Raw genomic sequence first — 13655 nt, forward strand, 5'->3', positions numbered from 1 at the left:
TAAAAGAAAACATCTCACAGACTATTGATTAAAATCTAGATTCCCTCATAATTCCCATGAATTCCAATTTCCTAGTAAGCATACCAAAAAAAAAAAAACAACAACAACAAAAAAACCACCCAACTTTAAAACACACTTGATGGGACCAATGCAAAACAATATTGTTGGCTCAGAACTGTCTCTAAATTTCAGGGAATATTTGACATTTTCATGCCCCAGACCGTCAGTACTATCACCACTTGACCGCTCACAGTAACAAGCCGTTCAGGTTATCTGTCACACGAAAATTTCTGCCAAGGCAAATACGAACATCGATGTACCCTTTGACAGACATCTAATAATGCCATTTTAGGACAGGGGCACACCAACATTTTCTGTAAAGACCGCACATGGAATTGTACGCTTTATGAGCCATACTGGTTATAATCATTCAGTCTAACCATTCAATAAGAAGTTATAGAAGATACATAAGTGAATGAGCTTGGCTGTGTTTCAATAAAACCTTTTAAAAACCAGAAGTAGAAAGGCCTGTGTCCAGGAGATACTGTTTACGGTCTCCGGCTGTAGATATTCCTAGAATGTAAACATTCAGGAGTAGCTACCATAAGGGCAACACAAAGGAGAATCCCAGCGGCCTACAGAACCATAAACCTGGACCTCAGACCCCCAATTCTTACAGAATCTGTGAAACCAAGGTGTCTATTTTTTTAAATGAGATTTTCCAGACTGACCATGCCATGTTCTGCTCTGGAGCTTTCTCGCTCTTCAGGGTGGAACCGACCTCTAGAGTGAACTCTAGTCCTGGATCATTCCACACCGCTGTTGCACTGCTAACCTGGAGGTGCTAGGTGATCTGGGTTCGAGTCCTTGCAGTGGTTATTTTCCCTTCCTGGATTATGTCTTCCTCTATGAAGGATGTGGAGTCAGTAATCACCTTAAGATCTCAACAATCAGCCACCATAGTCTTAACATGTGTCATGGCTAGGAGGCCAATCTCAGCTTAGCTCAAAAGGTTTTGTATATAAGTCACAAGTCTGGGAACCACCCAAGTTCTTCTAATTCCGTTACTACACTCCGAGCCCTCTGCTACCTTATTTGAACACTGCGCAGGTTGACACGGACCATCGCTAGATCCCTTTCAACTCTGAGATTCCACTATGCTGACACCACCCAGTTTTTGAACACCATTTGGATCCAGGTAGTCAAGTCCAGAGACATGACACACACTCAAGCCCATTCTTTGCTTTTAATCCTAGTTTTTAACTTTTCCTCTAAGCCATGACATTGGTAGATTGCTTGCCCCAGCTTCTCCTTGATCTAGGATCTCTGTCTCCATCTCCTTACACAGACCCAAAACAATGCCATTACAAGGAGCTTGTCAAGTGCACTGACATCTGCATTCCTGACATTCCAATCTGGAGATGGTCTTTTTATAGTCAGTTTGGTGGGAGGATGCAGCAATGGCTGCAACACAGACAGGATGAATTTAGAATTGTAAACTGGGTGGAATATGTTGTCCTTAATCTGAATAAGGTTCCTCTAGTCTGGGACTGTTTTCCCAACAGCTCCATCAAGCCTGCTGTTGATTCCAAGAAGAAGAGGATTCAAAGAAAGTGCCTAGTGACCTCACTGCCACGCTTGCCAGCATCCCCTTGATAATTAGCCCATCCGAGTCAGACCTGCCCTGCTCTGCCTCCCATGACAGACGGTAATTTGGAGCCCACTCTAAAGAATCAGCAGTGTCAGCTGCAGTCACCAGGGTTGTGGCTAAGTTAAGGGTTGGGGCCCTGCCACCAACAGACTTAGTAATTAAAACGTTCTTTGACAAGAGGCACGGCTTCTTTGCTCACCCCACAATCTCTGTGGTTGGGCATCTCAGAGGACCGCCAGCCTCTTTTTCCTAGATTCATTTACCAGAGTTCTTTCTTTCACTTCCATTGCAGCCTCCATGTGGCAAGTCAGCATGTGGCTTTGCCATCCTGGGGCCCCCCACACTGGAGACAGTCAACCCTGAGTAGTCACATCTTGAGTGTGTGTGTGTGTGTGTCTGCGCAGATGCTCATCTATGTAAATGCAAGAGGTTGTCATAGTAGCTGCCTCGGTGTGCGCCATCTTAGTTTTTGAGAAAGGGTCTTTTAGTGAACCTGGGGTCCACTGACTGGCTAGAATGGGTGTCCACTGAGCTCCAGGGATGGGCTTGTCTCTGTCAGCTCAGGGCTGGGGCTGTAGATGTGATGTTAGCCCAGTTTTTACATGGGCGATGGGAATCTGAGCACGGGTGCTCACACTTGCTCAAGCAATGACTTTACTGACTGAGCCATCCCATATCTTAAGCGACTATTTTGAGTATTACTTAAAGGGGGTTGTCAGGGGACTGTTCTAATGAAACATTTTAAACCCAGGATCACAAAACCACAGCAATCAACACGGACCGCCCCACTGGCAGGTACAACATGAACCACACGTGATCATCCCATCCTTCCTGCCAGCGGTCCTATTCCCTTCTGAGTACTCAGAGGTACTTTCTGTGGTGGTGTCACAAAAGTGCTGGCTCAGAGCTTCAAATCTGGCGACCCCCATGTCCTCTTTAGCTACCAAATCCTGAATAAAGCACAGGTCACATAAAACTAACAGATGCTCACATCTGCCTCTCATCCTTCTGGCCGGATCAAACTGAGCCAGCTCCTTCTCGACATAGTACAGGACCTTCATGGAGTCTCTCTCTTTGTCAGCTTGGATCCGGTAACCTTTTCGAACTGTTGAGGAAAAGCACAAGAGAGTGAGCTAAAAACAGGGCAGCAAGAAAAGGATGGCTCCATTCACTTTGGCAAGCAGAAAACATGGTTCCTAGTTAGAACAACTCTTTTGGACTCACCCAGAAATAACAACACTACAGTTTATATGCAGGGGGCACACTTGAGATCCTCTACCAGAGGACTGGAACAAAGAACCTGGAGGCCAACAACCAAACCCCACTGCAGCGTACTTTCGGCCATTTGTTGTCCTTTCCTTTCTGCTGTCTGAACTCCTCCAGCTATACTGAAGGCTTACCTCTGCAAAGCTTTTGAGAGCCACTGGAGGAATAAGCTCAAACTAAAAAGAAAGGAGATAAAGACCCCTTTCCAAGCCTAGGGCACATGTCACTCTCCAGCATGAGGTTCCCACTGTCACTTGGTAGAAGTGCACATAACTTTAAGACAGCTCCCCAAGCGTCACAGACCTTCACAAAGGCAAACTGAAAGCCTCTAGTTGCCTGGGAGATGGGGAAAAAATCCCTTAAGCTGGATGGTGCGTGCCTGAGAGCTAATATTAGATTCTAGACTACATACACAGGAGTACAAAACAAGCCGCACAACACATGAATCTCTAATCACACTTCCATTTTATTCCCTCAGCCTTTTCCTTTTAGGAAAAGAAAACGCCATCTTTTATATGTGACTAATTTAATTCGACCTGCTGCTTTGTGGTTCGAGACAGGTGCTATTTTCAGGGCTTAATGAAGAAGCAAAACTAAAGCAGGGGAAATAATACCATCCTCCTCCATCTCCATCCCTCACATTGTCAGAGACGGAGGCTCTTCACGTCCCGTATCCCTAAAGTCTAGCCCAACATCAGCCCAAAGGGTGACAAGACAACAACAGGCATAATGGATGGGGGAGGGGCACAGATGAAGATGAGAAAGGGGCCAACCAGACAATACGTACTGGACACTGAGAACATGCCAGGTTCTATGCTGAATGTTTTCAAGTGTGTTTGTTCCTTGCAGCCATGCAAGTGAGGACTGCCGCCAGCCACATTTCGTGGTTGAAAAACTTTGGCGAGGGAGGATTTTAGAACATGACCAGAAATATTTGGCTTGGCAGCACCAGGCATGAAATCATGTGGTCTCGTTGACTGAAGCTTAACCGGATCAGGGCATCATACCTCCCCTAAAGTATAGAAGGAGATACAGGCTTTGTTTTTTGTTTATCTGTTGTTGTTGTTTTTTTTTTTAAAGAGACAGATGAAGAAGACAAGAGAGTAAAGGCCCAAGTGGGCAGCAGTCTTGGGTATTCCAGAGAGTGTGTGGCCTGAAGCATGGCCCTGTCTTCTAGCTAGCAGGGAAGGAAAAAGGTAGCGAACAATCCTACTCCAACATTCCCTGTTCCCAAAGTGGTGCACATAACAAAAATAAAAAAAACCCACAGAAATGTATATACATTCAATAAAAGTGGTGTTTTATGTCTCTGGATGCATGACTTTATGGACAAAGCTCGCCTCCCGGATATTTACATGGAAGATCAAAATCTAAAATTCTACAGGCTCTAATCACAGCCTAGGCACTGAAGAAGAAAGCCACCCACACAACCATTTGCAGGTGCACACATTTTCTGTGTGAGAAAACACTGGGCAGGCCATGTCCATCTCAAATTGTCAAATGACTTAGAAAAAAAATGAGTAAGTCCCCAGCACACACTTTTCAGTGGCACCTTCTCCCAGAGGTGAGGTCCATCCATAAACCCTCTGCAGAAGGAATTTTTAGCAGAAATGATTTTATTTATCAAGCTACACATTCTTCCATTTCTGCAGAGGCGTTCACAGAGTGGTGCAGACTGTTCAATTAAAATGCAATTACCCCACAGAGCTGCTATGTCTGTACCAAGGCAGTTATGTCTGATGGATGAGGTGCAGAGCTAAAAATCAGGGGTCTGAGCATCTTACAGGCATGCTGGTACTGGTTTCCTGAGGGACCTCCGGAGAGTGAAGACCCATCAGGACTCAGTTTCCATGCAATGACTTCAAGAGAAGACAACTAAAACCTAATTAGTGGAGCACTTGAGTGTTCCATAATGGACTGGGGTATCTTAAATGCCACCTCACCAAAAGAGCTTCCTTTGGTTCTTCTAATTCTGTCTCTTTCTGTTCCAATCTTTTCCCTAACTTAAAAATCATTTGATTTGAATTTGTATTATAGGCCTTAATATATTCTAGTTCATTCCAAGTTCTTTATATAGATGAGCATAATCTTCTTTAAAAATTCCAGGAGACATTATGATTTAAGATGTCCATGTGCCTACGATGGTGTCTCACAAATAATGAAACGAAAAGTTGGCTGAATTATTCCCAGCCTAGGAATGGAAAGGGTTTGTGGCTTCTTTGGAAAGTATATTCTTTGTAAACATTAATCCATAGGCTGTAACTTCCCGGAAATCAATTACTGGATTCCTCTGTTCACCTATGTATCGCTAGCATCTAACACAGAGCCTGGCACATCTCAGACACTCAAAACATGCACATTCAGACGAATGAATGAAGGTGTGAATAAACTGAGACTAGCAAGTGGTTTTTTGTTTTGTTTTGTTTTTGTGTGGATTACAAAGTATGGCATAGGAAGCTATGTAGGTGATTGACTGGAAAATTTTAACCAAGAACGAAGGGTCTGAATGGTAGGTAGCCCAAGGAAGCAAAAAGGTTTTGTGGCTGCCATTACTAATGATCTAAAGAAAGAACACCAGCATGGCTATAGGCATTAGCGGGGGGTCCACTCTACCTGCAGCCCTGGCTCTGCCAGGTCCTCTTCATATGGGAAGCACTTTAATGGCAAATCTTTAGTGTCACCAAAATAAAGGTCACCAGTTAGGAAGGGGTGATGCTATTTGTAACTAGGTACCAGCTGTCTCAGAGAGAGAGAGAGAGAGAGAGAGAGAGAGAGAGAGAGAGAGAGAGAGACTGAACAACAGCTGGAGAATCTTGGATTAGAGATTAGGTTGTCTTCAGTGTCATTAGGATAAATTACACTCCTCATTATGATACAGATGAGATTGTGCACATGGGTTATCAATCTCTGAGAAGCCACAGCAACTACAGCCTCGGGGGAAGATGACAGTTCTAGCTTTCAATACTGGCATCATAAAGAGCTGTATGCAGCAGAATACTTCAGCTTTGACTTCTCCCTCACAGCAGCCGGGAGCCTTCAGAGAGTTAAATTCTTCTAATTTGTCAAAAGACAGAAGCAAACGATTGCTCGTCAGACTCTAAGAGCATCATCCATTTGGTTTTAGTTGCTAAAAATCAAGACATTTCTCCCTTTAAAGGGTGTGGCTATTTTTATATAAAATTATAAGCTGTAAGTTTGATTGTACAGCACACAAACTCTTCTCTCACTCCCATAGAATCTGGCTCTGTGTCACATATGTGCTCCAGAGCATATGAGTCACCAGAAAACCTTTTCTGATCCTCTCCAACACAGACTTCCTTTCTGACCGCATTACAGTTTTTCTATATACTGTTCTGTATTTCTTACCCATTTTATTTCCATCAACAAGCCTGCAGCAATCATGCTACTAGACTACAATTTTCTAATTAAACTATAAATTTCTAAGACTATAATGTCTATGAGGGCGGGGAAAATTTGTAAATTTTTTTTGAGACGGTGGACTTTGAACTTGCTATGCATTCCAGGTTGGTCTCAAATTTGTAGCTCCTCTGGCCTCTGTTTCCTGAGTGCTGGATTTGTAAGTGTGTGCTACCAGCCCCAGTTACAGATTATCATTAATCTGAAAACATGTAGAGTCATGTGTTAGGGCATTTGCCTATGATCCCAGCATACATGAAACTGGGGCCAGAGGATTGCCCTGAGTTGGAAAACTGAGGCCGGAGGATTGCCCTGAGTTGGAGCTAGCCTGAACTATATAACACATTTGAAGCCATCTAAAACTTTACAGAGTAAGAATATAATATGCTTACTTAATATATTATAATATACTCTATACTTTTATAGAGTAAAATATAATATATATCTATACCTATATATATTTAAGATGCCCCAAAACCAACCAACCAAAAACTCCACATGGAATGGTGTCAGGTTGGTTTTTACATATAATTTAAAGGCAAGAGAACTCTTTGAAGTTTGGTGGTATTTTAGTATGTACTAGACTACTGTCCAAAGTCCAGCATATTTAGAAAATGACTTTTCCAGGTGATGCTTCAGCTCAGGGACCCTGGTGATTTATTCTGGATTGCAGTCCAGCCTGGCCCAAGTCCTTTGGTTCAGGCCCTTTCTTACTAATCTTCTAATATCAGCTTTACCAGGGACAGAGCATTAGAACATGCCCAGTGATGACAAACTATGATCTAAAAAAACCCTTATTAGTACTGAAGAATTTAAGCTGTTATTTTGACCTAATTATGGTTGGATGACTTTTCAACCGATTTCACCATATATAGCCCAAATCCAACTTAGGAAACCTGCACAGGCAGTCTCCAAGGTGAGCTTCCATGGATAGAGGCTTGTTCTTCCTGCCCTGTCTTAATGAGCTCAGTAAGGCTGTTTATGGATGACGGAACAGCTGCCAGATTCCACCCCCAGGGTGACAGCAGCCCAATTGTGGGAGAAGTGCTTCTTAAAATTTGCATATTCTGTGTACAGTAGGCATATATATATAGGCACACATCTCTATTAATTTTAAAGTGACATTTTGAAAGCCTACTTGTCTACTCACTTCTTTTGCCAGAAGGATGAATGGAGTTATACTGAGATAAAATGGACAACATGAGGGGTAGAAGCCGGTTTCACTAAGCAAGTTAGGAGGTCATATAACAAAGACCAAGAAAGTTACAGTAGAGATGGAGGGAAATAAAAAGCGATTTGAGATTAAAGTATAAATCTAAAGGCCTTGGTACCGAATGCGAAGAGAAGTGAAGAACAAGGAATAAGAGTGGAATTCCTGCTTCTGATTTGAGCCGCTAGGCAGGCAATGATGCTACCCACTAAAATAAGCTATCTAGACTTCGAAGCGGAAACAGTAGACTGAGTTCCTAGAGGCTAAGGTTAAATGCCTGTAAGACACCCAGCTGGAGACATTCAGAAATAGACACACAGAACAGCATATTCAGGATATATGGGATTTAGCAGCAGAAGAGAAGTCAGAAAAAAAATCATGACTGGGAATCATTGGCATATGGGTGATGACTGAAGCCATAGGAGTAGATAGGATTTGCTGGAGAGCGGGCCACAGACCAGGCAAGAACACCTATAGATAGGATTTGCCAGAGAGCAGACCATAGAAAAAGCAGGACACAAACACCAGGAAGAGGCACATGGTCAGAAAGCAGCGGGGGCCGAACAGGTAAGGGAAACAAGCACGAAAGGATAATTGGGTCAGGGGTGGCCAGCATTTTAGAGAGGTCAAGGCAGGCTGAGGATTGCGATGCAGCATCGGATTTAGCAATCAGGCAGTTCGACAGGAGCAGGATAGAAGTTAGCTGAGTCGGTAAGAGGAAGTAAAGGAAGTAAAGGAGAGATTGGATAGTAAAAGAATTCCCAAGAAGTGTGTGTGGCTGCAAGGAGCAGAGAAGTGAGAAGCAACATCGGGGTGGGGGGTTCTGCAAATGGCTGCATTTCCATGGGAGAGGCCTGACCGTGTTTTGAATGCTGAAGGAAAGAGTCACTAAGACAGGTTAGAGCTGTGAAGTGGAAACAGACCAAGTGTGGATATCCAGCAGAGAAGCCATCCATAGTCATAGTAACAGAGAAGGGCTTGAGTAGCCCCTGTAAACAAGGAAAAGGAATCAGGACAGCCCTCATCCTCTCCCATGTGTAACTAAAGGGCTCTTTTCTAAATATCTCATCACAGATGCCTTTCCTAACTTATGATCAAAAAAGTGTTGTATACAAATACAACCCAAAAATTACTGTGGCTAGATGATTACCCTAACATGCATGAAACAGCATACAGATATAAAAAGACATTTATTAACAGTTTTGGTATTCTTTAAAGAATAATCTACATCGGCCCAATCGATCTTCATTAAATGAAAACTGGCCAACCATCATCACTAATGCTGCCCGTGTGTTTAGGAATGTGCTCCTGGGAACTATCAAGAACTCTGTCCTGGTGCCGCAGGACACACATGGCATGATCACATGGTTTCTGACCAACTATGGTCAACACTGGTTGCCATCTTTCCTCTATTTCCTGGCTAAAAATTGGACTCTGACTTTGCTCACTTCAAGGAAAACTGTTGTCTGGCCTGAGGGCTGGGTCTTCGGAGCTCTAGCCCATCTGGTTTAGGAATGGGTGTGTGACATAATCTCTTTTTTTCAGATGAAACTGCTGGAAAGGGGCTTTCTAGAAGAGGGGGAGCTCCTGGGAGACATTTTCTCACTTTGGGAAAAGTGGCACAAAGATGAAACACACCTTCTGCCAAGGGGGCCACCCAGCGGGGACAAAGCCTGTGCTGAAGAGGACAGACAGCACAAAAGGCAGAAGAACTCTTTTGTGCACGGATCCACTGTAGTGTGAGCAGCCGAGTCAGCCGCTACCACGCCTTGGGATTCTTGTCAATTCATTTCTCTGCTTCTAACTGCAGTTTGGTTGATATGATGGGGTCAAATGATTATTAAAACTGCAACAAGCAGGAATGAGGATTAAGGCCAGCCTGATCTACATAGTGAGTTCCAGACTAGCCAGGGCTCTCCAGTGAGCCCCTGGGCTCCTACACAAAAGAGGGGAGGGATACTTAAATACTTAGTAGTTTATTAATAAGACTTATTTTATTGTGCTTATTCACTAAATAAAGATAAGGAGAAGGAGTTCTGGCCAGACAGGAAAAAGACATGGGCTGTAGAGAGAAATCAGCAATTGAAAGCATGTGTGAAGTTCCACTCAGGATTTTTTTGCCCACTCCTTCCTCCAGAGAAATGGACTAGGCTGTCTTTATCTCTTGCTTTCCCTACACATCCTTAATCATTAGCTTTTTCTTCTCAGTTTGTGACTCATTCTCAGTCTTAGACGTCAGAATTCTACTAATAGTCCCAGAGAAGAGACAAACACAAATACCAATTACTCATTGAGGATATCCACTTCTGCCACAGCCAGGTATTGGGGGTTCATTATGTGGGCTGGCCACCCTGTCTCACCTCCCACGTCTACAGATTGAAGTCACTTAAATCAGCGGCGCATACAGTCTTCAACTTCCACAGCTGTCAATCCTGTTCGAATGTCTCTGGGAAAGCTGTATTTCCACAGCTCTCTACCTCTCCACCCTACTTTTCCCCTTGGCCTCCACTCTCAGCACAAATTAGCTGATTGCCCCTCTAATCAGCCCTGTCTGCCAATCATCTAAAGTCTGCCTATGGTCTGTAGCACTGGGCAACGTGGGAGGCTCTCTTGATGATGGGCTCATTCTGCAGGCTTCCTTGGCTTTATTTCTTGACATCTCATTTCTTTCAAAGTATTTCTCAGATTTGGCATTTCGACTCCTGCTGACTCCAGTATGAACCAGATGCTCATATACCATACCTGCACACTGTAGACTAGGGCTTGGTTCTCTGCCTGTGAGCTCCTCCCCCACCTGACCACCTGCCTTCTCTCCGCTCAGCAATCTGCCGACAGCCGCTCTCACTTGTTTGCTCCACTAAGCCCCAGCTCTTTTGGAGAGGCACCAAGGTCCTCTCTAAGGCCCAGAGAACCCTTCTGTCTTCTTCCAGGAAGCCCGACAGGCAGGACACTGATGTGGTCACATCTGTGCTCTGGAATTTGACTATCCTACCGACCTTCCTGTTTGGGGACAGTTAGCAGTCTCACAGTTTTCCTGAATCTTCCTCATCCTTCCTAGACCAGTTCAGCTCTCATGTCCTCCATGAAGACTGCAATAACTGCAGCTCCTTCATCTTTGGACTCTGAACACCATCTTCTTCAGCATCTCATTGCCCTAATAAAGGTCCACTCCCTCCTTTGAGAAGCCATAGTCTACAGCCCGCTGTCCCTCACAGTGCTTTGTACAGTCCTGAACTAGGGGTGGAAGATGAGATCACTTTTTAACCACATGACCATAGTTTAAGTAGCAAACTCCTTCCCATTAGAGTTTTAGTTACTAAAAACATTAAAAAAGAAAGCAGGGGTCAGAATGTTCTGTAGTCCTTGGAAAGACTGATATGAGCTCCCAAAGATACCTGTCTCAGCTGGAAGGGCCCCATATTTAGAAAGGGGATTACTGATTCCTAAAGCTACATCACTGAACATCTGACTGTGCCTATGAGCAAGGAATGAGGAAGGGGCCCAAGTCAAGCAGGGGGTGGGGCAATCTGGGACTACATTTACCACTGTGGCTTCCTCCAGTGGAGTCACTTGGTGCCAAGGGAGGTGGATGCGGCTTGTCCATCAGCATGCCAGAAGAGGGGGCTCCTCCCAAAGGGACAGAGGGGATGGAGTAGGGGCCTGGGACGCCGGAGACAGAGGGAGGGTACCCGGCCTTGGCAGCTTTCCCTGCTTCATACACTGCGGAGGGAGATGAAGAGCAAGAGAGATTATGTATTCCCACCCTCCACAACCCTCATACCCCGAGTGCCTGAGCTTCCATTCTCCGAAGGGAGCGCCTAGACAAAGGTATTCATTCCTCCAAGACTGTACTAGTTCACTAGAGTCACCAACACCACTCCTCCCTGGATTCCTCGGGCTCCATGAAAACGGCAGCAATGTGAGGAACTACAGTGGTTAGAATCTGGCAACCGAGCAACCCTGAAGTGGATCCAGAAGCTGTCATGGCACTAACCCCACTTGGAACCGCCCTGTCTATAAGCTACCATGCTCCCTCCAGAGGGTTCGAGCAAAGGGTCCTCCAGGGATGCTTCTAAGGTGGAGCAAAGCAAACACTGTGTTTTCAAAAGCAAAGCCAGTAATCCAGTTCCTTCCAACACCATCTTATTCCTAAAGATTTTAAAGATGGAGTGTACCTCTCTCTTTCAAGATGTATTTAGTTTATGGTTGGGATGTCAAACTCAATGCCTTCATGGCTTTGGCTAATAAGCTAAACCTGTGAGTTCCCAAATGAGAACTGCTCCCTACTGTGGCCATTTTCATCATATGAGTAAATACAGCGTATGGGCATCTGCTGGACGGTGCCCAAAAGCCACAGTTTTTACACCTCACTCATGAAAGACGAATGTTCTCTACATCTAGGAGGATGACCCAGTGCAGGTTTTCTCGGCCTGAGTGCTCCACAACGTCACCATTCTGATCCTGCCCTTCCTTTAATCTACAGTGTCATGAGCATTAGGAATGCATGACATGTGTGGACCAACAGATGTGCATGCAGATGTGCACAGAGGGGAGGAGAGGGGCAGGGATAGTCTTCCCTGAACCCAGAGGTAAGGGGTAGAGGAAGAACTCAAGGCACATGGCTGTCAGATGGAGAGGTGACATTTCTTTTGCTCATTCCACGTCTCCCCACAACTCCCTACTCACAGGCCTGGGGGCAGCAGCAGGAATCTGGGCAGCACGGGCAGCGGACATAGCAGCAGCAGCTGTGCGGGCAGCACTGGCACCAGCAGATCCCCACCAGCACGAAGAAGAGGAAGATCCCCAAGATCACCAGGCCGACAAACACCCACTCTGGAAGGATGCACAAAGAAATCTACTCGAGGTAGCCCCCCTTCAGGGCACGGCATACGCGGATGGGCGTCTCCCTGCAAAAGAGGTGAGTGGGAAGGACCTGGGGAAGAAAGGACAGCTAGCCAGGTTGTAGGCGCCCCAGACTTATGAAGACCTCGGGGGGACAAATGCTAGGGCACAGAGAAAAGAGAGTTGGGTAACCTGTATCTCTTGAGGTACCCTGAGTAGCCAGCCCTGTGACTGGGGACTTTGGCGCTCCTGATTGGAGAAACAAAATAAAGGTGGGACAAAAGCTGGGGTGGGGTCTTGTGTGCTGGTTCCTAACTGGCGGAGTCTGTAAATGCTTATCTTTCATAATGAAGTATCTAGTTTATAAGCTAAGAGTTCTTGCCTTATGTGGCGGTCCATGCCTACAGTTCCAGGACTCCGAAGGCTGAGACAGAAAGGTCAAAGCAGCCTGCACTCAAACAAGCAAACAAAATCTGCAAATCTAAATCTTGAGGGGACAAGGAGGCAATGTGCCTCCATGGCCTGCGGAGATCATCTTTATGGGGCCTGGGCTCAGTGTGTATTCATCTACTTTTCTGGGGCATCTTTCCTGCCGTTAGCACCAGGGCAGAGATACAAAACTCTTGCCTAAACTTCAATATCTATACACAGTGAGGGGAAAAAAGAGGCATATTTTAAGATAGAGAAGACACAGCCCCTATCTCCAAGGCAGGGGTTTGGTTTGATCACATTCAAGATGACCATGCCAGCCAACATAGCCAAGAATTAAGTGGCTCAGGCCGCCGATGAATGACAGGCTGAAATGAGCTTAGCTAATGTGTTTGTCAACTTCTATAATTTTCATAGCTCTGTCTGAGGCTGACTATGAATTGTCCTTAATTTACTCATCTAAAAGATGTAAAAGGAAGTTAATTGTATCTGGCTTGCATAAAGGTGACTGTGACTCTCAGGTGGCTTGTCTCAATGTTAAGCTATTTGGCTTGGGAAGAGTCCACCTTGTCCCTGGAGCCCTGGACAGACTGGTGTGACCCATGCTTTTCTTTAAAAAGCTAAAAGACCAAAATGATTGGAAGCCATCCATTCCAAATCCCTTTATTATGAGCTTCAGCACACAATGTTTTTCTTAAAGTTTGGTTATTAACTATGACTTCTATTAAATTAATTTTTAATTTGGGAACTTGAGAATGAGACTTTTACATGTAAAGAGTTTTATGACAGTAATCGAATCATTTGACCTTTGGTTGGAACATCACTCCCTCAGAGAGAAAA

At 44.9% G+C, this 13655-nt stretch overlaps 1 protein-coding gene across 4 annotated transcripts in view; it reads right to left on the reverse strand.

The window, feature by feature from the left end:
* Positions 1-13655, reverse strand: part of Ildr2 (immunoglobulin like domain containing receptor 2) — a 61049-nt gene that overhangs the window by 10821 nt on the left and 36573 nt on the right. For 3 of the 4 annotated variants that reach the window (XM_038349468.1, XM_038349471.1, XM_038349469.1), the window contains 3 exons: positions 12231-12377; positions 11088-11264; positions 2643-2756 (listed from right to left, as the gene is read on the reverse strand). In XM_038349468.1, the coding sequence (XP_038205396.1) occupies positions 2643-2756; positions 11088-11264; positions 12231-12377 (438 nt within the window). The remainder of the gene's footprint in view (positions 1-2642; positions 2757-11087; positions 11265-12230; positions 12378-13655) is intronic. The other variant, XM_038349472.1, reaches the window with a different exon arrangement.

This window comes from Arvicola amphibius, chromosome 12 (assembly GCF_903992535.2).
Source record: "Arvicola amphibius chromosome 12, mArvAmp1.2, whole genome shotgun sequence".
Taxonomy (NCBI): Eukaryota; Metazoa; Chordata; class Mammalia; order Rodentia; family Cricetidae; genus Arvicola; species Arvicola amphibius.